Below are 21,586 nucleotides of genomic sequence, written 5' to 3' on the forward strand. Positions count from 1 at the left end.
TTTCACTGTACACTTACGTCGGACATATCCCAGTCTTCTGAAGATGTCTGGAGGCAGATCTTATGCCACACACAACGGCATTCTACAAATACAAAGAAACCACAGCATTAGACAACAACCGATGATTCATTAAGTTATAATTTAAAAAGTAGCGATCCCACACATCACAAATTATATTCACTAAGACCACTAAATATAAACAAGCATAAAGTGAATTTAAAACCAACGCATAATTCAGAATAAAAAGCAGATTTTTTTTTAAGTTTAAGACACATTTTAAACTTATGAATATGATATACTGCAAGCGAAGGAACGGCGTCTGTCCGGTCTCTCCCGTGCACGAGAAACATGAAGAATTTTGCCTACCCGTGTCTTGCTTTGCTGTGCAATTATATTGTCCTCAACGTTCCAGCAAATAGGTTCAAGCTACAAGCAAAGAGCTTGAAGCAGAGGAAGAGAGTTGTCTTTGTAGAATGTGTGCCAGGTCTATTGAGTTAAGGAAAAAAAGCCAGATCAAAATATGTTCACAATTGTCTACTGACAGTGAAGATGTAAAATGACATAAGGGAATGCAACATATTTCTCTTCTTGTGGTTTCCAAAAAACAATTTTTAAAGAGGCTTTAAACATGACATTTTTCTACTTAATTTACTCGTGTGTGCCATCCAGTCCAGAGGGAAATACCTCATAATCAAAATCGTGTTTATTGGCCACTCGGATGGTGCGTTCAAGGCGCCATCCGGGTGGCAGAAAACCACGGGTTAGAAAAGGGGCGATATTTGGCACTAATGGCTTGTCATACATGCGATCGGGAATTAAAGAGAACAGGCGCTGCCGTAAAGGTGACTGTAGAAGCGCAAGAAATTTGACCGCGGTTTGTCACCCTAGCAATTTGTAGGCTGACTGAAAGCACGAGACTTCTCACGTTATTTGCACATTTTTGTTGAATAATTTCGTTACTGTGCCAGGAACGGTTTCAGCCCAGCCGAAGAATTACTATGAGGCGCATGCGGGTGTCGGAGGAAGAGATTACTGGGTGCACTTCCACTCATGGTTAACCCAGAACGGCCTCGTTTACTGGAAGTATGCATATATGACAGCTTTGCTGCTGGAGACTGTCGCGTCTTGAACGTCTTGCTTTTATTCTCCTTTGTCATCTTAGTGAGCTTAACGTGATTTTCCCTACTCTGATATAAAAAGACCTTTTTTTAAAAAATGCGATGCAGAAGTGATTTTGAAGATGGATCCAATCATTTCTAATTTAAAGATGGAATCTAATAAAACAGGTAAGGAGCTTTGGAAATACATGATAGCCAAGTAAGGAGCTGGTTCCGTTTCATCTGCAGTGCTGTGTCCTTGTTAAATCCTTTAACATATCGAGTATACGGCACGTTGGTTCCGTTGTTACCGAGCTAGAAGTCATCCGTGGCTTTTATTTTTTAGCACAGACATCTGATGCCACAGCATAGTCCATTTAGTAATATTCTTCAAATATTTGATCGTATGTTGTAAAATACATGTAAACACGCTTTATAGTTTATCGTTAAATGACCGTTATATTAAACAATTCTCATGGTAAATTTTTGAAGTAGCCTGAATAACAAGCGTTATTACTGTACATAATTTAGTCATATTGTGAAAACAAAGAGTTCTTAAGGTATCAGATAAATATAATATACATCACATCGGGGCTCTACTCTGGGCCAAGAGTCAAACTTTTAGAAGTTGTGAAAGAAAATTAAGATTACCCACAAACTGAATATGGACAGGATTTACTACAGTAGCTGAAGAATCCACTGGAAAAGGCACAAATGAGACTATTTCGCCTCTGGTTCGCTCTGTTTGTGCCCACGCTCACGCAGCACTCGGCAGAGATCCCGCCCCCCAGCTAAACACCCGACCAATGTTAGTATGAAAATAAGCCGGAGTCGGGTTACTCAGTAGGCAGGGCAGAGCAAACTGAAGCAGCATATCTCTGTCGTCCAAATCACAGCGACTCGTGAGATAAATAACAAGTAAAAATATATCTATATTTGTACAATCAGTGGGAGACACTTCCACTGCTGTTCTTACAGATTTAGTCTGGTAGAGAAGTGTTTCTCTCTGTCAGCCTGTCTGCTGCACAGAGCCTACTGGAGGACCCCGACACAAAGCCCCGCCGAGCTTTCAACTGTGCACTCAACAGATTCATATTCTGATGTAATCACAGCGATTTTAGTAAAGCTTATTCTCTTTCCACCCCAGCTTCCAGCAGCTCACAAAGGGAAAGTTAATGCTGTGTGATAGGTCCTGTCATCTCACCATGTTACAAAAAAGAAAGAGGAATTTGGTGGTCTTGGCCCATGACAAGTTCATAGCAAATATCTTGATTATGGATGAATCTGAGAAAGGACAGTGGAGCTGTGCTGTGCTCTGTGCACAGCTGTGGTGTGTTTGGATATTTTTGGACATCTCAGCACTGAAGTTTCCAGGTCAGCTCTGAGTTCAGTCTTCATTTGGCATCTCAAAGAAGTTGACAAAGGTGGAAAATGTCTTACTCTTTTAGCACACGCGCTTAAGTCTCTGAAAACCCTGGAAGATTATGGCGTAGGGTTAAAAGGAGTTTTGGGTTGCGTCGTAAGTTACAAGATAGATTTCCCAAGGAGCATATATGGTAAATGGTAATGATTCTTATATAGCTACTACTCTCCCCGGAGCACTCAAAGCGCTCTATACAACATACCACATTCACTGTCTTCAGTGCTTTTCAGTGCTTCCTAACTAACATTCACACACATTTATACTCCGATGGATGCAATGGAGAGCAACTTGGGGTTAGTATCTTGCCCAAGTGGCGTGCAGACTGGGGGAGCCATAGATTGAATCACTAGCCTTCTGATCAGTAGATGATCTGTTCTACCTCCTGAGCTACAGCCATCCATGCATTATACACAATCTTGTCACTGCGGTCTTTATGTAAATGGATACAGTACCTTTTTTCTTTTTTTTTTTATGCTAAAACCCTTTCTTGAAGGGATTTTTTTTTTTTTACAGTTCTCAATAAATATAGGTTGGTGTTGTTATTTGATCCTTCCCATATTTTTTCTTTAACCTTTTATATCTTTCCCTAGATGACTCCAGTTCCAGTACCACCCATCTGTATTCCCAGCCACTCTTGCAGCAGCACTTGGGCCAGGATAATGGCATTCCTACTGTCCATGTAAGGCCATTTGTTTCATCCTCACATAAAACCACTTTTAAAATGCCAGCTTCAAGCCACAGCACAAATTACTCGTACTGGTCTTCTCAGCAGCATGTGCCAGCCACATCTCATCTGGACCCACAAAGTTGTCTAGACACAAAGGACCATCAGTCTATCCGGAGGTGCTCCTCGCTTTCCAACTTATCATTAGGAACTGATACGTGCAATACTAGCACAGCAGGATATCAGTACAACCCAAATGCACAAGGATCCCTAGATAGAGTTCTACAGCATAGGCATAGAAGGGTACCTCAAGTTTCCGATGTCGACTTATATTTACCGCTACTTTCTCCCACAGCCTGCAGTAGCTTACTCCAGCACTCGCCAGGTGCCAGCACAGGTTACCAGTACAACAATTGCAGGCTATCCACTGGTTTGGAGGCAGATATGTCCCTTTTCTCACCTCTGTCTTCACCAGTGAAACAATACATGGACTACAGTATTTATCAACCCATCTCATACAACCAAATGGACTCTCCACTGGGTCATCAGACTAATAGAACGTCCCCAGTTCAACTTGAAGCACGCACCCAGATGTGGCTGACTGAGCACATGGAGCACAGGCTCAAAGGAAAGTGTGGAGGTGAACTTGGTCATAACAGTGATACTGGAACAGAGGGCTGCGGTGGAGATGAGCAGTCACTATGGCAACAGCGACATCAATGTGATCCAGGGCTTAAACAGGTGAGTGGGGTTTTACAGCTATCATATAAAAGTGAAAATAAACATAGAAACGAGGAAAGTGAAAAAGTATGGAAATAAAAAGACCACGACTTGATCCTGTGTAGGTAAATATGCTCATAGATTGAGAAAGGATGATTTAGGACACATCAAACCTATTATTCTGAGAGGTAGTTACTTGTGGTTTGATCACTGTCTTTCTATGGCTTTCAAATATGTCTTGTCTTTAATCTCACCAAGCAGCTGCTGTTGGCTACCCCTCCCTGAGTCTGGTTTTGACAGAGGTCTTAGGTTGGGGGCAATGAACTTCTCCCTGTTAACATCATAACATGTAGCTCTCTATTTAGAGATAAGGTTGGGTGTTGTTTTAGATGCAATTAGCAATAGTTCACAAATTACAATGTGTTACATTTCAGATGAATCTCATACATTTTGTTATTAGGTTTTTGGCTATATGAAAACGGTTTGCTTGTTAAGTCAACCCAAACCCTGCTGCTAACCTAAAACCTAGATTGGTCACCAATGACCCAATAGATATTTGTCCTCCCTGTAACTCCCTGTAACTGTAACCTTGGTAACACATTGTGAGACTGCTGGGGCAATCACACAGTCTCCAGTGTTTTAAAGTTTTTGTTTTACCGTACAGTACAACAAGCTGTTTTGAAATGACTGTTATGAACTGGCATAAAATAATACCAAATTAAATTCAGATGATTGGATATAAAATTCACCATGTTTGACAAAAACCAAACTCAAAAACCACAGTCAGCACAAACACCTCATACCAGTAATTATTTTTGCAGGCACTGGACATCTTGCAATCATTGTATTATAGTATTCTAGAGTTACAGTGGTGTGAAAAAGTGTTTGTCCCCTTTCTGATTGTCTATTTTTTTGGAAGGTTTGTGTCCCATTACATCGGGCGTAAAAGTAACATAGTATTTCAGAAAAGTAACATCATACCAACAGTATCAATCAATCATTCAATTTATTTATAAGCACTTTTAAAAACAACAGAGGTTGACCAAAGTGCTTTACATAGCAAAAGGGTAAAAACTAGAACAAACACACACAGAACAAACTGGAGCAAAGTTAACATTATCAATAAGACGAAAAACAGAACAGGTAAGACAGGTAGATGGCGAGCCACAAACATCGGCGCTATCTTGGATCTAACAGTGAAATATGGCGGTGGTAGTGTGATGGTGGGGTTGTTTTGGACAATATGGACTGCCAAAACATCCCGAAGCAGAATGTCCGGCCATCTGTTTGTGACCTCAGGCGTATTTGGGTATTTGGGTTCTGTAGCAGGACAATGATAGAAAACACATCAGCAAGCCCACTTCTGAATGGCTTAAAAACCCCCAAAATGAAGTCAAAGTCTGACTGAGATGCTGTGGCATGAGCTTAAATAGGCGATTCATGTTCAATAACCCTTCATTGTGAATGAATTCCTGCAAAGATGAGTGGGCAAAAATTCCTCCACAGCGCTGTAAAAGACTCATTGCCAGTTATCGAAAAAGGCTTGATTGCAGTTGTTGCTGCTAATAGTGGCCCAACAAGTTAGGGTTAGTTTAGGGGTGGTGTCACTCTTTCACACAGGGCCATGTAGGTTTAGATTTTTTCCCCCATTAATAATAAACTTCTTCATTTAGAAACTGCATTTTGTGCTTATTTGTTTTGTCTTTGTCTAATATTTAAATTTGTTTGATGATCTGAAACATTTAAGTGTGACAAACATACAGAAGTTAGGAAATCAGGAAAAGTGTATTTTTTTCACATCACTGTAAATATAACGGCATCTGTCCAACAGGGAAAAGCAAATCTACACAAGAATGCACAAAAAATAATAAAGATGTTGCAATGACCCAGTTCAAGTCTGGACCTTAACGGAACTGAAATGCTCTGTCAGGACCCTAAGAGAACTACATGCTGCTGAATCATGAGGTGTACTTAGTTTTTCACTGGGCAGTCCTGTGAAAACTTTCTCTACTACATGATTATAACTGACTTCAACTAAGGCTTTTACATTATGTCATGATTTCGCTGTGTGCATAAATTAGATTTTGTCTTCTCTATATTTGTGTGTTACCAGATGCTGAGAGGGACCTCCCTGCCTGTCAACAATCTGGTTAAGGTAAAAGAGGATCTACTGAGACAAAGAGAGCAACAGATAAATAGGTACTGAAAGCCAAACAGACAGATATTTTAGTTGCCCTATATGGGTGTGTGTGTGTGTGTTTGCATGCAGATGCATGCATATATACATTTAGAGTAGGGGTAACACTACCCACTTTCAGGTTGGGGGTCTGACTCCCGACCAGAGCGTCTGTCTCCAGTAAGGATCCCCAGACCAGATCCCCTCATGCCTACCTTGGATAGGGATATGAGCAAGAAAGAGATAATTGAAGCCATACCAGCTCGAACGTTGTCTAGATAACCAAGGTTGGCATGAGGTGTTGAGGAACCAGGACACACTGATGAGAAGTGGGCTACTAGAACAAGAAGGCATAAATTGTAAATGGCCTATATTTATATAGCGCTTTACTAGTCCCTAAGGACCCCAAAACGCTTCACACATCCAGTCATCCACCCATTCACACACACATTCACACACTGGTGATGGCAAGCTACATTGTAGCCACAGCCACCCTGTGGCGCACTGACAGAGGCATAAGTCAACAAGGGATGAAAACAGGGAGCTGTTGGAATTATACTATGCAAATAACCCCGGCGGAGGAGGTTACATGAAGAGGATGTGGAATCTATGGGATCGTTGATACCCAACATCCAGACTGACAACGAAACAACTCAGTGTTTCGTTGTCAGTTTCGTCATTTCGCTCAGTGTTCCAACATTCGGAAGAAGCGATTGTACCCTCTGAAGGTGTACTCGAAGATGTGAATGCAGCATTACTGATAATCCCTAGTGCAACCATCACTGAATCTAATCATCTGATCTACACGACGGCAGCAGTGATGCTTGGCTGTAAGGTGAACAGCCTCAAGGAGCACTAGCCTCCATGTAGAAGGACACTAGAGGCCAAACTCAAGGCACTGAAAAGGGAAGTTAGCCAAAAATCAGAGTTGCAGCTAGGTTAAGTGCAGCAAGCTGTCCATACCTGAGCCCTTAAAGCTGCCAAGAAAAGACCCACAGCCTGTACTCAGTGTACTCTTTGAAAAATATAAGAACAGTCCACCAATACCTATACTTATCTCAAACTAAATATGTGAAAGTTATTGTGGAACAAGCTGCGATCAGTTGCAACTGTGTATATTGTTATTCACCCAGGCTTACACTTGTTGATTTGACTTGTTTTGTTTTCCTGCTTTCACTCCATTAGCATTGGAAATATAAAACTTGTGTTAGTTTACAGAGTTTTAAGTAAAAAGTGAAGATGGTGGTAGCAAATAAGGAGTTGTGTATTTGATAAGAGAAGAACAACAAATAAAAACACCAGCTACAACTACCGCTTTGTGGCAGAGAATCATGGCCTTAGATGTGGATATTGTGATTCCTGTGCCTGCTGTTTGAGATTTGACTACAAACCACACCAGTGCATCCTGAAGGTAGTCAAAGGAGCTTGCAAAGAAAAGCGTCTGGACTTCTTTAAGTTGCTTGAAGACGTTTCACCTCTCATCCGAGAAGCTTCTTCAGTTCTAAGGTCAAGGACTCCCCACCATTTGACCTTAGAACTGAAGAAGCTTCTTGGATGAGAGGTGAAACGTCTTCAAGCAACTTAAAGAAGTCCAGACGCTTTTCTTTACAAGCTCCTTTGACTACGATGACCTGGATGACTGAGAACCTTCACAGACATCCTGAAGGTTACAAAAGCAAAATTCTAACCTTTTACATGTACAACTTTGATGTTGTTTTTTATTTTTTATTGGAAAAGTCTTGTTCCTTTGAAGTATAAAAAGGCTTGCGAAAAATCCTAAAAACACACAACAATACTATGGTACACTGAAGTGTTCCAAACATTGGTGCTTCTCTTTGTCACTACTTTCACTCTTCATCTGGCATGTTTGGGTATCTTTTGCAGATCCAAATTGTTCACCCTGTCAGTTCTCGAATAAACTTTATTTTAGTCATTTATTTATTGCATATGGAAAAAACAATACAGGTGGGAATCTTTGTAAGTAGGAACGAATTCTGTCTTTCAGACAAAAGCTACAGATCTTGCTACTACATGCGCGGATCAGAGATAATGAACAGAAAATACATCAGGTCTTAAAGAGCCAGAGAAGGTTGTTTGATGACTCTCACACCCGAAACATCCAGGTAATAAATGAACATTCATATCCAAATTTAATAACCACATAAAACATTTTTATAATTAAAGTTATAGCACAAGTTCTGGTCATCTTTAAGGACTCAACAATGAGAACTTCACGCAAGCAGCCACCTGATCAGTTGTCCTGTGATGAAGAACTTGTTAAGAAATTAGCTGTGGCTGAACTTGACACAATCCATTTCAGCAAAGTCTTCAAGCAAATTACTCAGAAATATTCAGAGGATATCAGAAAACTGGAGGAAAGGGTACAGTAATAATTAATATATATAACATTTTTTACTCTTTAAAGTGTACTTTACTCTTGAAAGTATAGTAACGTAAACATATGTTTGAATATGTATTTTCTTCATCCACAGATAAAAACGAGGGATCGCTACATCTGTAGTCTAAAAAAGAAGTTTCAGCGAGAGAACAACCAAAACCAAGAAAACCAGCAACGCATAGAGACACTGGAGAAATACCTTTCTGACCTGCCAACATTAGATGAAGTACAGGTCCAGGCCAACAGGGTAAACACATATATGAGCATACATACACCCTGAGGTGAGTCAGGTTGATCAGTCAGAGACATTTTTCATCCTAGAGACTTGGAAACTCTAAGCAAGTGGCGTTTCATATGGGACAGGGACTCCTCTGTCCTCCGAGCGTAGTGCAAATGGGTTTCTGCAGGACAGTTTTACAATATAATCCCTGAGTTTGTTTTATCCTGTTTGTTTTCACCATATACTCCTCTTTTCTTCTGCTCTCGACCCCTAGACTGGGTACAGTCTAAATATGTTCCTAAAACAAGATAAAATTTGTTGAGGTAGGCTAAGCCTACATTTAAGCTCTGTTTTTATTCAACATTACCTTCTCTGGGCAGTAAACAATTAATGTGCTGCATCACTTTTAAAGGAACAAGCAATGTGTAAAATTGTGTACACATTGCTTGTGTAACCCAGACTACTCCTAAAGATGGTCCACCAGCAGTGGACCTTTTGAACACGATAACTGGAGAAAAATGTCACCTAGGATTTTCAAATTAAAACCTAGGTGTATCTACTAAAACTCTTGGATGATTTTGAATATAAGTGAAGGTCAATTACCAAAAATGTATTTTCATACAGTCTTTCCATTTCAACCTTGTTCATCATTGACTTTATTTTTTATTTGCCTGTTGATATTAGATACTTTGTTTGCTCTCATTTAAATTAAACAATTTCTTGGAATTCCAATTCCACTATATTTAGAAGCCATTCCAGACTTTTCCCAAAACAATATAAAGTGATGTCATCAAGAAATAAATTATATTTTAATAATTTAGACATTTGTATGTTATTTATATAGAGTATAAACAGATTAAGGTCCAGGATTTAAAATTGTGAGACCCCATTTAGTCAGTCAGAGAGAGGATTAGGTTTTGTTCGTACTGCTCTACTATCTTACTGTGCATATTTCTATTTTCAGCAGGAGGAGGCACAGCAGAAATGCAAGAAACTGGAGAAAATAGTGTCTCACCTAAAAAAGAGCCTAGAGGAAGGATGTACTTTGATGAAGGACAAAGACATCGAGATGAAGATGCAGGCAAAGAGAGAGAAAGAATTGATTGCATCTGTACATAGGTATATTCATGTGTATATGATACGTTTGTGTGCAAATAAGGTACGTCGTTTCTCACAGATTTGTGAGGACTGTACTAAAATCAGAAAATATACAGTGCCTGATTTAAAATAGGTTCTTCAAGGTCATTTTCTCACTGCTGATATTTTTAGACAGCTCTCTGGATGTCGTCTTATTATTAGCTGTACTTGTGAATGTCTAAAGGATGATAGATATCTCCTGATTCATCACCATAGTGCAAAAAAAATTCGTCTTTAATTTAGGAAAGATTCATATCTTAGCCTAGGTCATCAACAGTTGAAATGAGTTAAACAATTATTAAATTCAATTTTCCTTGCCTCTTTAAAGCGCTTCTTCAACAGAGCAAGGCATGTCCAAAATAGCATTACTAAACGTACAAGTTTTCTTTAGAGAGCATTATTAGATCAGTTTTGATAAAATAAGACAAGGGTTTGAGCTTACACTTTGGTTTAGACTTGAAGAAAAGATTTGTTGAATTTTGGGGCATTGAAAATAAAACTTTGGATCAAAAGAAAAGAATCCAAAGTTGGATTCCCTGTTCTTTTTAATAGTTTAAAAAATATCTTTTCATGGGGGGGTTAATGGTCTGTCCTCATCTGCACTTTGACACAGAAGTTGATATTTGTTGTTTTACACTAATATTTGTAATAAGGTTGCAGCATATATCCAAGCAGTCACAGTGAATAGTCTAAGGAGCATTCTAGAAGTATGTAAGCAAGCGTGGTGCAATCAGTCTTCATTTGCTCAAAAGACAATGTTGTAGAAGACGGAGCCAAATTGAAATTGGGTACACATTTTTACCCCTTAGTCGTAAAGCGCTGTTAGTGTATCGCTGTCACCCTATCAAGGTCAGAAGTCAATCTTGGGAATGCCATATCTCAAGAAGGAACTCACATAGGAATTTCACATTCAGCCTCTAGTGATGCATCTAGTAAAAATTTCAGAAGAGTTTAAATCCCAGTGAGCTTGAACTGAAAGTAAAGGTCAGATGGCAAATTTTCAGAAAACTGCCTGGGGCTTTCACATTTATACCATAGGTGAATCTGCTAGAAGGTCAGGGCGGTACCACTTGGAGCCACCTGTATTTGTAATTTTTATGGGTACAGTTCCAGAAGATTATGATCACATATGGTACATGCGCACTGGCAGATCTGAAGTATTTCCTGTCGTTAACTACACAGTTCACGTGCATTAACTGTAAACACACATCTTCATTTACTGTAAAGATGACACAAGTGATACTAAATGATCTATTTATGATATTCTTTTCATTTCATTCATGTCTCTGTTTTGTTCATGTCTTATTCTGGTAAAGTCTACAGCAAAAGGTGCAGCAGTGTTTGGATGATGGAGTGAGGCTACCTATGCAAGACTTGAAGCGGCTTGAAGTGGAAAACCATCAGCTTATTAAGCAGCAAGATCACAGCAGCAAGGTAGCATTCTAAACACATTTATGCACATACACAAAACCCATGAAGAAGCCATTCACGTGTTGTGTCTGATCACCTCCAGCTGTTTAAGCATCAACGAGAACAGATTGAGAGACTGACCTCACAACTCATGGTAGGTTGTTATAAATCTACACCCTCACTGTACAATTCTTGTATATGCTGTATTTCTTTACATCTGATAATCAGGAGGACCACAGATGATCAGCAACACATGAGAATGAATTAAAATCACTCAGCAAAAGAGCTACTTTGTTTGAAAAATGTCGCCTGAAGAAACTTGTAATGAAGACAATTTGTGTTTTGTTTTTTTTAAATCCTCAGCCGTGAAAGGCTGATGCAGTGTTGTGGTCATCCTGCAAAACAGACACTGACCTCGACCTCACCCTACCAAAGCATTATCTGCAAACTTAGAAAACTGTATTGAGAAAAAAAAAATTTTTTTTCATTAAAGAAAATAATAATAATAATACCAGGCTAACTTCCTGCTGATATTATTTGAGAACAGTTCCAAGCTTCAGTATAAGTGAGATTACATAACAGAAAGTTTTCCTGCTCAGGCATCAGTCATAAAATTTGAGATCCAAGTCTTTACTTTTTGATTTATTGCCAAAATCAGCTATGGTACCTCTCAGCCTGAAATTCACTTAATAATCGAGGGATGTGATAAATGGTTAGAGAGGCAAAGTTGAAATCATTTGGACATGTACAGTGGATGGATAGTGGATATACTGGGCAGTTGTGAATGAAGGCATCAGACAGGAGAAGACCTCATAGGCTCTTGGATCTAGTGAGATGGAGCTCCATCCACTGTGACAAAGACTAAACACATTGAAAGAAGAAGACGATCAATGACTGTATATTATTTTTCTGTAGAAAACATAAGCTTATCTGTCACATTCTTTGTTTTGCTAGTCTACCAGCACAACACTGCAGAAGAAAAGAGGCCTTTCTCGTCAGCAATATTCTTACCTTCCAGAAAAGGGAAAAAGCCTGAATACACCCAGTACAGCCTTCCTTCAGGTATCTGTGGTGGAAGTATTAGCTTAATTCTTCTGCCTGTCTAATTGATTTTTGGTTAGTCATTGATAGGTGCTGAATCTCCTCTGCCCCAAACCTTTAGCCACAACTCAGATCATCACATGAGAGGAAAATTAAGCATATCATTTACTGAAATTACTTTAATTTTAGTCTTCAGATCATTTACTTATTAAACTTGATTCTCTACCAACAGCTTTATTTTTGAGATTAAGTTCTTTCCAACTATCAATGATATATGAACAGTGGTGGTGCTGTTACTCAAAGTAATAATCCATTATTATATATTTCTCATTACTGTTTTAAAAAGTGTGGCAGTGTGTTACTTAATTACTCCCTGTAAAAACACTATTCAATTCAATTCAATTTTATTTATATAGCGCCAAATCACAACAATGTATCTATGAAGGCGCTCAAGGCGCTTCATAGATACAGAGAAAAACCCAACAATCATATTACCCCCTATGAGCAAGCACTTTGGCGACAGTGGGAAGGAAAAACATAACTAAGGGAGGAATCAGGGTCACCTGGTCCAGCCCTAACTATATGCTTTAGTAAAAAGGAAAGTTTTAAGCCTAATCTTAAAAGTAGAGATAGTGTCTGTCTCCAGAATCCAAACTGGAAGCTGGTTCCACAGAAGAGGGGCCTGAAAACTGAAGGCTCTCCTTCCCATTCTACTTTTAAATACTCTAGGAACAACAAGTAGGCCTGCAGTGCGAGATCGAAGTGCTCTAATAGGGTGATATGGTACTACAAGGTTATTAAGATAAGATGGGGCCTGATTATTTAAAACCTTGTATGTGAGGAGCAGGATTTTGAATTGAATTGAATTTGTTTTATTACTTTTGCATTACTCCATAACATGGCCTAAAAGTTCAGAGTACCTGGCTGCCTTTGAGTCCCTAGGTGGGGTGCTTGAGGGTGCTGCTCCTGGGGACTCTCTCATTACTGGGAGACTTCAACACTCATGTGGGCAGTGACAGTGAGACCTGGACGGCCGTGGCTGGAAAAAGCGGCCTGCCAGATCTGAAATCGAGCAGTGTTTTGTTATTGGACTTCTGTGCAAACCACAGTAACAAAAACCTTGTTCAAACATAAGGGTGTCCATAAGTGCTCATGGCACCAGGACACCCTAGGCCGCAGTTCACAAGATCAGTTTTGTAATTGTATCATCAGATCTGCAGAAGTATGTTCTGGACACTCGGGTGAAGCAAGGTGCTGAGCTGTCAACTGATCAACACCTTGTAGTAAGTTGTATCAGGTGGCGGGAGAGGATGTTCGACAGACCTGGGGCACCTAAATGGATATTGAGGGTAAGCTGGGAACGCCTGGCAGAGGCCCCCACCTGTGGGGTTGTCAACAGGAGACTGCGGACATTGAGTTCGAATGGACCTCATTGCTGACGCTGCTGCACTGAGCTGCGGCCGCAAGGTGGTTGGTGCCTGTCGTGGTGGTAACCCCCGAACCAGATGGTGGAGACCGGAGGTGAAGGAAACCATCAGGGTGAAGAAGTCCTATTGGGCTTGGTTAGCCTGTGGGACTTCAGAGGCAGCCTATAGGTACAGACAGGTCAAGTGGAACGTGGCTCGGGCATTAATTGAAGCAAAAATTCAGTTGTGGGAGGAGTTCGGAGAGGACATGGAGGAAGACTTTCTTCTTCAAAGACCTCCTTAATCCCACTAGGACATCTTCTGTAGAGGAAGCAGAGTCTGGGGACGAGGGGGATGACTCATCCATCACTGGTGTAAGGTCACTGAAGTTAAACAACTCCTTGTTGCTGTAGCTCAGGTGGTTGAGCAGGTCACTTTCTAATCGGAAGGTTTGTAGTTAAATCCCCTTCTACTCTCATCTGCATGTCAAATATCCTTAGGCACGATACTTAACCCCAAGTTGCTCTCCAGTGCATCCATCGGAGTATGAGTACGAGTGAATGTTATATGGAAAGCTCTTGGAGCATAGAAAAAATAGCTTGTACGAATGGGTGTGAATGGGCGAATGAGGCAAGTTGTGTAAAACACTTTGAGTGCTCAGAGTAGAAAAGCGCTATATAAGAACTAGTCCATTTACCATTCCTTGGTGGCAGGGCCCCTCGGGTGTTGTAGGGCTGTCAGGGGCGGTACCTCTGGATTGGCAGACCAGCTGGTGGTTCCCATCATCATGAAGGGGGACCAGAGGGTCTGTTCCAACTATAGGGGGATCACACTCTTCAGCCTCCCCAGCAAAGTCTATGCCAGGGTGCTGAAAAAGAGAGTCTATCCGTTAGTCGAATACAGGAGGAACAATACGGTTTTCGTCCTGGTTGCAGAACACTAGACCAGTTCTCTACCCTTTCAAGGATACTTGAGGGTTAATGGGAGTTTGCCCAACCAGTCTACATGCCTTTTGTGGACTTAGAGAAGACATTCGACCATGTCCCTTGGAGTATTCTGTGGGAGGTCTTTCGGAAGTATGGGGTGTCTGGCCATTCGATCTTTATACAACTGTTGCAAGAGCAGTGGGAGTGGCCGTTATTTAATCCTCACTGGATCATTGTCTTGAATAAGTTAGTGCAACTCACCTCCAACCCTTGAGTTAATATTTCAGCTTGCCTGTGAGAGAGATGCCAGTCTGTATTTTCACTGTGCTCAGGTTTGCTTGGAGAATCCCCTATGGTGAACAGTCTTTGTGTGGGTTTGAGAGAGAGTCTGGAAACAGTTGGAAAGTGGGGAGAGCTATAGTGGAGTGAACTGTTCTGATAATCCATCATGTTGAACCAGCAGCGAGACCCTGAATTTCAATAGGTAAAAAAGGCACCGATGAGCAGTGCTGCAGGCTCCGTCTTTGTCTGTTCACATTTAAATGATGTACATCTAAGCATGAACAGACGTGTATATTCTACATGACTGTGGCTTTCACTTTGTAGTCTCTGTGTGCTGGATTTTATTTGGATTACATTTGTGCTTTTGTGTTCATACCTAAATACTGAGAGAAAAAATGTGTGTCTGCATAATATGTTTGAAATGCAAAAGTAATGTGAAGAGTAGTATAACAAATTACATTCTTATGGGAGTAATAAAAATAATTAAGTGCAGTACTTCTTAAAAGTAATGCATGACTTCCAAGAAAAGTGTTTTGTGTAATATGTGTAACACATTACTTTTCTGAGTAATGACCAATAAACAGGGGAAATGCCTCCAACATACACAAATCTGTGATCCCACAGCATGCAGTTAGTTTGCATGAATGTAATTTCTTTGATATGCTGCTTAAAGATTGTGGTTACTTTCAAAGTGAGCCAGTGAGAACCCAATGAGAATCGCTATTGAAATCAGAATCGCTAAATTGGCATTAATTCCCATCCCTAGCTGTCAGTGCATGTTAAATAGGAAAAAAAAATAGCACTCATGCTAGATTGAAAGTTGCAGTGATCCCTGAGAGGTGGGTTTTCTGATACATGGGAACATGTTGTTCCAAGATATTTAAAAAAAAATTTCTTTTTTCTTTTTTTTTTTCACTGACAAGCAGCAGGTGATGGACGAAGGGTTGCTGGTGTCTTCTTTAGCCCATGTGGAAATTCCAGAAGTGGACCAGCTGCTGAAAGAGATGTCCCTTTGTCTACTGGACCTCCAGGGTCTCTGCAGCATCTTGGCTCAGAGAGCGCAGGGGAAAGAGCCCAACCTGTCTTTGCTTCTAGGAATGACATGTATGTAGGCATACATTTTATACTTATTTATACTTATTCTTTATGTATCACTTGTAACCTACTGTAGTTAGAGGGCGAACACAAATACAGACATTTATGATTTTTTTGATACAAATAAGATTTGTAGCATTTGTAAAAAAAAAATATATATATTTTTTTATTTTAGTCACCTAGTAATCAGTTAGCAGTTTTCTTTGTGCGCATGTAAAATTCCTGGAATAGGGCTCTCAAACTCATTTTCGGAGCTGTTGATTTAATTTTAAATCCCATTCCAAGATTTCAGTTGTCAGCTGTCTGGAGCCAACAACAACGACAATAGCTGCTGATTATAAGCTAACATTATACCCACTAATGTCCTAAAAATCACAAGAGTTTATTCAATAACTGTCAGAGTTCAATAATGTCAGCTCAAATTCAAAGAAAGCTTTGGTAATGCCGGAAAGGAAGAGCTAACAACTACAAAAACAGTGCTTAGCGATACTGAGGTGATACTGTTGGTGTCATCTGACAGAAGTGAGTTTCACTGACTCATGGATCTGAATCAGACTCAAAATTTTACAGCCTCTTCCAGAGTAAAATACATGTGGATGGTTCTTACTTAACGTATTGACAGCTGAGGTAAAGTGAGGTTGTTAAAGGGTTTCACTTTAATGTTTACTAACTTAAAATAAATAAATGGTAATAAACAGCTGCAAAAACTATTTTATAATTATCTGATTAATTACACAGGTTTGCAACCAAAAATCTGCATAGGGTTTTTTGACTGTTTCTTGTAGATTTTTACTCACTGAAACCAAGAAAAATGTTTTTAAAATTCCATCACGTCAGGTTTTCTTGCAAAACTCATGTTTTTAAGTTTAATTAAGCATACAATTTCCCTTTTGAAACTGAAATCTGGTATCCTATATTTGAGTTAAAAAAAAACATATCCACTAATGATTTCTTACATGAATTTAATATATATTCTAAGAGCGAAAGCGTGTTCAGAGAAGCATCAATGTTTTTTGCAAAACATGAGGAGATGGAGATCATTTTTTGATTCAACACCCTAAAAACATAAAATTTACCAAAAGTATCCCATGCTACGGAAGTATGGAAGAGGATTAAGAAGATAGTGAGTATGTCTTTTTTTTTTTCTTCTTTTCCAGAATTCTTTTAAAAAAGTCAGAATTCTGACTTTTTTCTCAGAATTTTTTTTTCTCATGATTCTCAGAATTCTGGAAACGAAGAAAAAAAAGTGGCCTTAATCCTCTTCCGTACTACGCAGCTGATTTTCTTTCTGTTTTTCTTTTTTCTGGAGACCTGTGTTATCAGAAACCTTTGAACTTCAACAACATATCTCAGGGCATTGAAATATCTTTTTTTTTTCTATCAAACACAAAATCATTATTTATAACTTGGATGAACAAAACTAGCTGTGACCCAACTTTTTTTTTCTTAGTGTTCCCCACACACAGATTTTAAGATTTACGTATATAAACAGATGCTAGCCCCAGACTACAACATCATCCTTCTGAACTTTTTAGGTTATTTATGAAAGATTGTCTTCCTCACATCTGACCTACCCCACAAAAAGATTATAAATCTGTGGAAACCACTCAGAGCTGTGTTTGACTCATCATGAAATCAAACTTCTTCACCTTCTGTTTGCACAAGTGGTTTTCTTGCAGTAGACGTAAATCCACATATGATGTCCCTATGTTTAATATTTTGTGCCTGATTTCCAAATCCACAGATATTCCAGCTAACAAATGTATTTGTTAACATGACTAATAGGAAAGTTAGAAATGATTATGCATAAAAGTGGATAGTCATTTCTAACTTTCCTTTCCCCCGATAGAGAAGAAATGTAACAATAAACATGCTTAAACATATAAAATAAGATAAGTTCTCACTTGCTGGACCATCAGCTGTCTGTTGAAGCCACTGGATGGGACCTCACTGTGGCAAACTTCAGAGCAATACACCAGTAAGGACCACAGGTAGCTTACAGTTGAATTCATTTCAATTCAGTTTTATTTATAAAGCACCAAATCACAACAACAGTCGCCTCAAGGTGCTTTATATTGTAAGGTAGACCTTACAATAATACATACAGAGGAAAACCCAACAATGATATGATTCCTATATGTCTGCATGCAGCAGGGACCTACCAAGCACAATAACTCGCACTGGTAATATGTTAGTAGGAGTCACAGCCAACTCACATGAAGAAAGCACCAATCGTGTAACTCATGGCTCTGTGAGCAACACGCAAGGCTGTCTGCATTGGCTGGAGAGAACTCACTCGCCATCCTCTTCCATTAGGCGCCATAGGAAGGTTGCATCAAGCATGTGACCTCATGAACCGCGAGCAAGCATCACACCCAACTTACAGCTGAGTTTTCTTTTTTTGTTTTACAAAGCACTGAGTGTTTAACCCGTGACATCGTGAGCAACACATTGTTCTAAACTCACTCGCCAGGCAGCCAGTGCATCACAAATTTTGGGCCATTCACTCTAGCTAGCGGTCAGCACAGCCTGGGCGGAGTCCTATTTAAAAGGGCCTTGACACAGCAAGGTCCCACCCAGCACGTAAACCATGAGCAATACGCAGGCAAGGGGTCACAGCCAGAAAGTCAACATATGCTTCCCATTAAACAGGCAGGTGGACTAAATACTGTAAACCAACTCAGTCGTAATACTGATGCAGACTCCCAACACTCTGCACAGCTGTGGGCGTGACCAGTCAAGCATAAGTGTCTTAAAGAAGTTTCCATGTGCCCTGATGCCCTAATCATGGAGTCATACCCCGAGTGTAGCAACAGTCTCAATGCGATAGAGCACAGTTGCACTGCATGAGAGACATGTGTATGGTGCCTTCTGCCCTAATCATTTTCTTTTCAAGGCACTGCTTCACATTTCTTCATGCAGTCATAATCTGGCTCACTAAATATTGTCCTTGACTTTTTCATAACATTTTCTCCTTTGTTTTCTCTGTTCAGCGCTGACCTTTTCAGCAGAGGACAGTGACTGCAAAGTGGTGGCAGTGGAAGACAAGTTAAGGTTAAAGCTACTGGAAGTTGGCCAGCTGAGGAAAGACATCGATGCGCTGAGGAAAAGCATCTCAGACTGCTACGATCAGTTTATGGGTGACTGCATTTCTCAGTGACTTCCTTTCACATTCTGTACTTCGCAGAGAAAGAATGCAAAATGATACTTGTATGATTGCTGTGTAGTAACTGACATCTCCCTTTGGAGCTGAGTGGACAGCACGCTCACATATATATGGGACAACCCCAAACTTCCTGTCAAAAAGTATCCAGGTGGAGCATGTTAATGAACAAGGACAATGTTTGTTAATGTTTTCCTAAACTGTTTAATAAGCTTTTAAAAAATCAGTTTTGAGGATCCGCTAATTTGGAAAAACAGCTGCTTGGAAAGACACTGGGATCCCAAAGGCCCATCTGTATAGTTTCTCCAGCAGTCAGCTAATCGTGTTGCTGCTGCTGGATGCAACTTGTATTTTAATACATGGCAGGAGCTCTCTGATGTCAGGTCAATAAAGAGAGATCGTACGAAGGAACTGAATGTAATTGAGTTATTATAAACATGTGTTAAAGAGAGTATATACAAATATAAAGCAAGCTGCACACTGAGATAAAGTAAGGGGACAATATTTAAGTAAGTATATAACAGTAATTCTTGTATTGCACTTAAAGTATGAAAAGAATATTATTGTCCCCCTGAAAGCACTGAGTAGGTGATCGGTTCCATTTGTTTGTCTGTTTGTTAGCAGTCTAGCATCTGATGATAGACACCAACAGCTCGAGCTGATTGAAAGCAAGAACAAAAAGGTGACATCAAATGTCCAAATCAGTAAAACTTTATGTCACTCACAATTTTTAAAGATTGTTTTCAAACTTCACAACAACATACGAGGCCTTTGGGGACATGAGTACCTAAGCTGGCTAAGCATTTGACCTTGATCTTCATTTACGGTCAAAGTTGACCCTAAAGAAACAAATGAGACCGTATGAGCAGTATATGGTATATATGAGGAGAGAACTGTACAACACACCTCCTATTTTTTTTTTTCAGTACAATGGCTTACAACATCACAACGATTCCATAATAGGTCTACATCATTATAATGTAATAAAAACATCATGAAACAGATTTAGTACGTGCTCTCTGAGTGATCTTGTTGAAATATATACTGCACTTGTGAATAAGGCAGATTATGGCAGGAAAGACGCAAATGTGCAAGCTTGTTGTGTGTGTATGTGTGTGATTAAACTGTCTGTTGATTGTTTCGATGTGCGGTCTTTATGAATCTCCATTTTCACAGCAGACAGTGACGCCCATGTGAGGATCTTCACTAGCACGGCCCTAGAAAATAGAAAAGTCACTTAGTGTCTCTTTGTTTGTTTTTTAATGAAAATATTAATCTATCACCATGGCTTCACAAAGAACTTACAAACGTGTTTGTTTCCTAGCATTAGCTTTCTTCTGTGTACATGAAGCCTGTTTCACTCCTAATCTCTGATCTGTGAGTTTCACCCTGTGCCAACGGAGCCAATGCGGGTAAGTGGACTCGCCCAGACTGGCTGCTTTGGTGTTCAGGGCCTTGCCTGCCCTGATACGAAAAAACCTGAGAAGCCTTGCAGGTGAAATTGTATCAGTCACACCTGTTACACCTGCAGCACTTGTTATCTGGGATGTTTTTAGAGGCCTGGGCCCGTATCCCTAAAGATTCTGAGAATCCTCTCAGAGAGCTCCTAACTTAACCTAAAAATTCCTTGCCAGGAGTTTTAGCTTAGAAGTGATTCCAGAACATTTTCACTGAACTCTGAGCAAGGAATGGATGGAAAATCCTATCTTAGTGAGGAGGTGTGGTTGACCCCGTTGCTAGGTATGAGTCATCATTTAAAAAGCCGTGATTGGTTGAACCTACAAGTTTGATGGAAATGAGCTTTTGGTGATAATGAGCAAAGGATGTACCCTCAAATCAATAAACATAATTATACACTCTAATCTTATGCTGACTGTAATTGTAAATAATATTTCACATTCAAGAAAATATCTGGAAAATGAATAGTAAGCTGTAGGGGTTATAGCCATTAGAATCTAAAATATGTGAAAACTTAAACTCATTACACCCTGTTCAAATAATGATTTGTGTCTTATTTGCTCATATTAATATCCTAGCTGACATATTTTGTACTTTCACTCCCATATGGACCCTGTTGAAAACAAGATGGCCTATCTCAAGGGGCTGTCCTTAATGAAGTAGAAATCACAACGTTACAAGTCCAGTGTGGTCTTAACGAGGGTAACACGGCTCAGCTTTTAGCAATGTCTGTGATTGCAGACCCAAGTCATCACTGCTGCATTGTTGCATTTTCCCGGATGCCAAATACCTCAGGGTTGTGATTACTTTCGTCTCCGGTGTAATAGTGTTGTGGCGTCGAGTTGGTGAAGTAATTGCATCTCTAAGGAGATCCACCACAAACATGATTCCTGCACGATCCAATCTGTAGCGTCTCAATAATTCCCTGTCATCCAGTGTTTGCAGGACATCTCTCCTGCCTCTTCTGTTG

The 21,586-nt window shown here is 39.8% G+C and overlaps 1 protein-coding gene across 4 annotated transcripts; it reads left to right on the forward strand.

Moving 5' to 3' along the window:
• Positions 1-866: 866 nt before the first annotated feature.
• cep85l (centrosomal protein 85L) lies at positions 867-20,162 on the forward strand. Of its 4 annotated transcripts, XM_076874310.1 has the most exons (13): positions 867-1,286; positions 3,111-3,199; positions 3,290-3,925; positions 6,018-6,103; positions 8,086-8,203; positions 8,294-8,461; positions 8,573-8,725; positions 9,663-9,817; positions 11,152-11,269; positions 11,349-11,399; positions 12,200-12,307; positions 15,827-16,004; positions 18,989-20,162. In XM_076874310.1, the coding sequence occupies exons 1-13, from the start codon at positions 1,241-1,243 to the stop codon at positions 19,153-19,155; spliced, it is 2,073 nt and encodes a 690-aa protein (XP_076730425.1). In that variant the 5' UTR covers positions 867-1,240; the 3' UTR covers positions 19,156-20,162. The 4 variants fall into 4 exon arrangements, with proteins under 4 accessions (XP_076730425.1, XP_076730424.1, XP_024656405.2 ...); XM_076874309.1 differs by having other exon boundaries at positions 3,111-3,925; XM_024800637.2 differs by having other exon boundaries at positions 3,111-3,925; positions 9,666-9,817.
• The last annotated feature ends 1,424 nt before the right edge of the window (positions 20,163-21,586 follow it).

The sequence above is a fragment of the Maylandia zebra genome, linkage group LG15 (assembly GCF_041146795.1).
Source record: "Maylandia zebra isolate NMK-2024a linkage group LG15, Mzebra_GT3a, whole genome shotgun sequence".
NCBI lineage: Eukaryota > Metazoa > Chordata > Actinopteri > Cichliformes > Cichlidae > Maylandia > Maylandia zebra.

Bases quoted from the DNA above. Each gene is read 5' to 3' on its own strand.
- cep85l (XM_076874309.1), top strand. From the start codon at position 1,241: ATGGATCCAATCATTTCTAATTTAAAGATGGAATCTAATAAAACAG. The intron at 1,287-3,110 runs GTAAGGAGCTTT...ATCTTTCCCTAG, and splicing joins GATGGAATCTAATAAAACAG to ATGACTCCAGTTCCAGTACC. The intron at 16,005-18,988 runs GTATGTAGGCAT...TTCTCTGTTCAG, and splicing joins TTTGCTTCTAGGAATGACAT to CGCTGACCTTTTCAGCAGAG.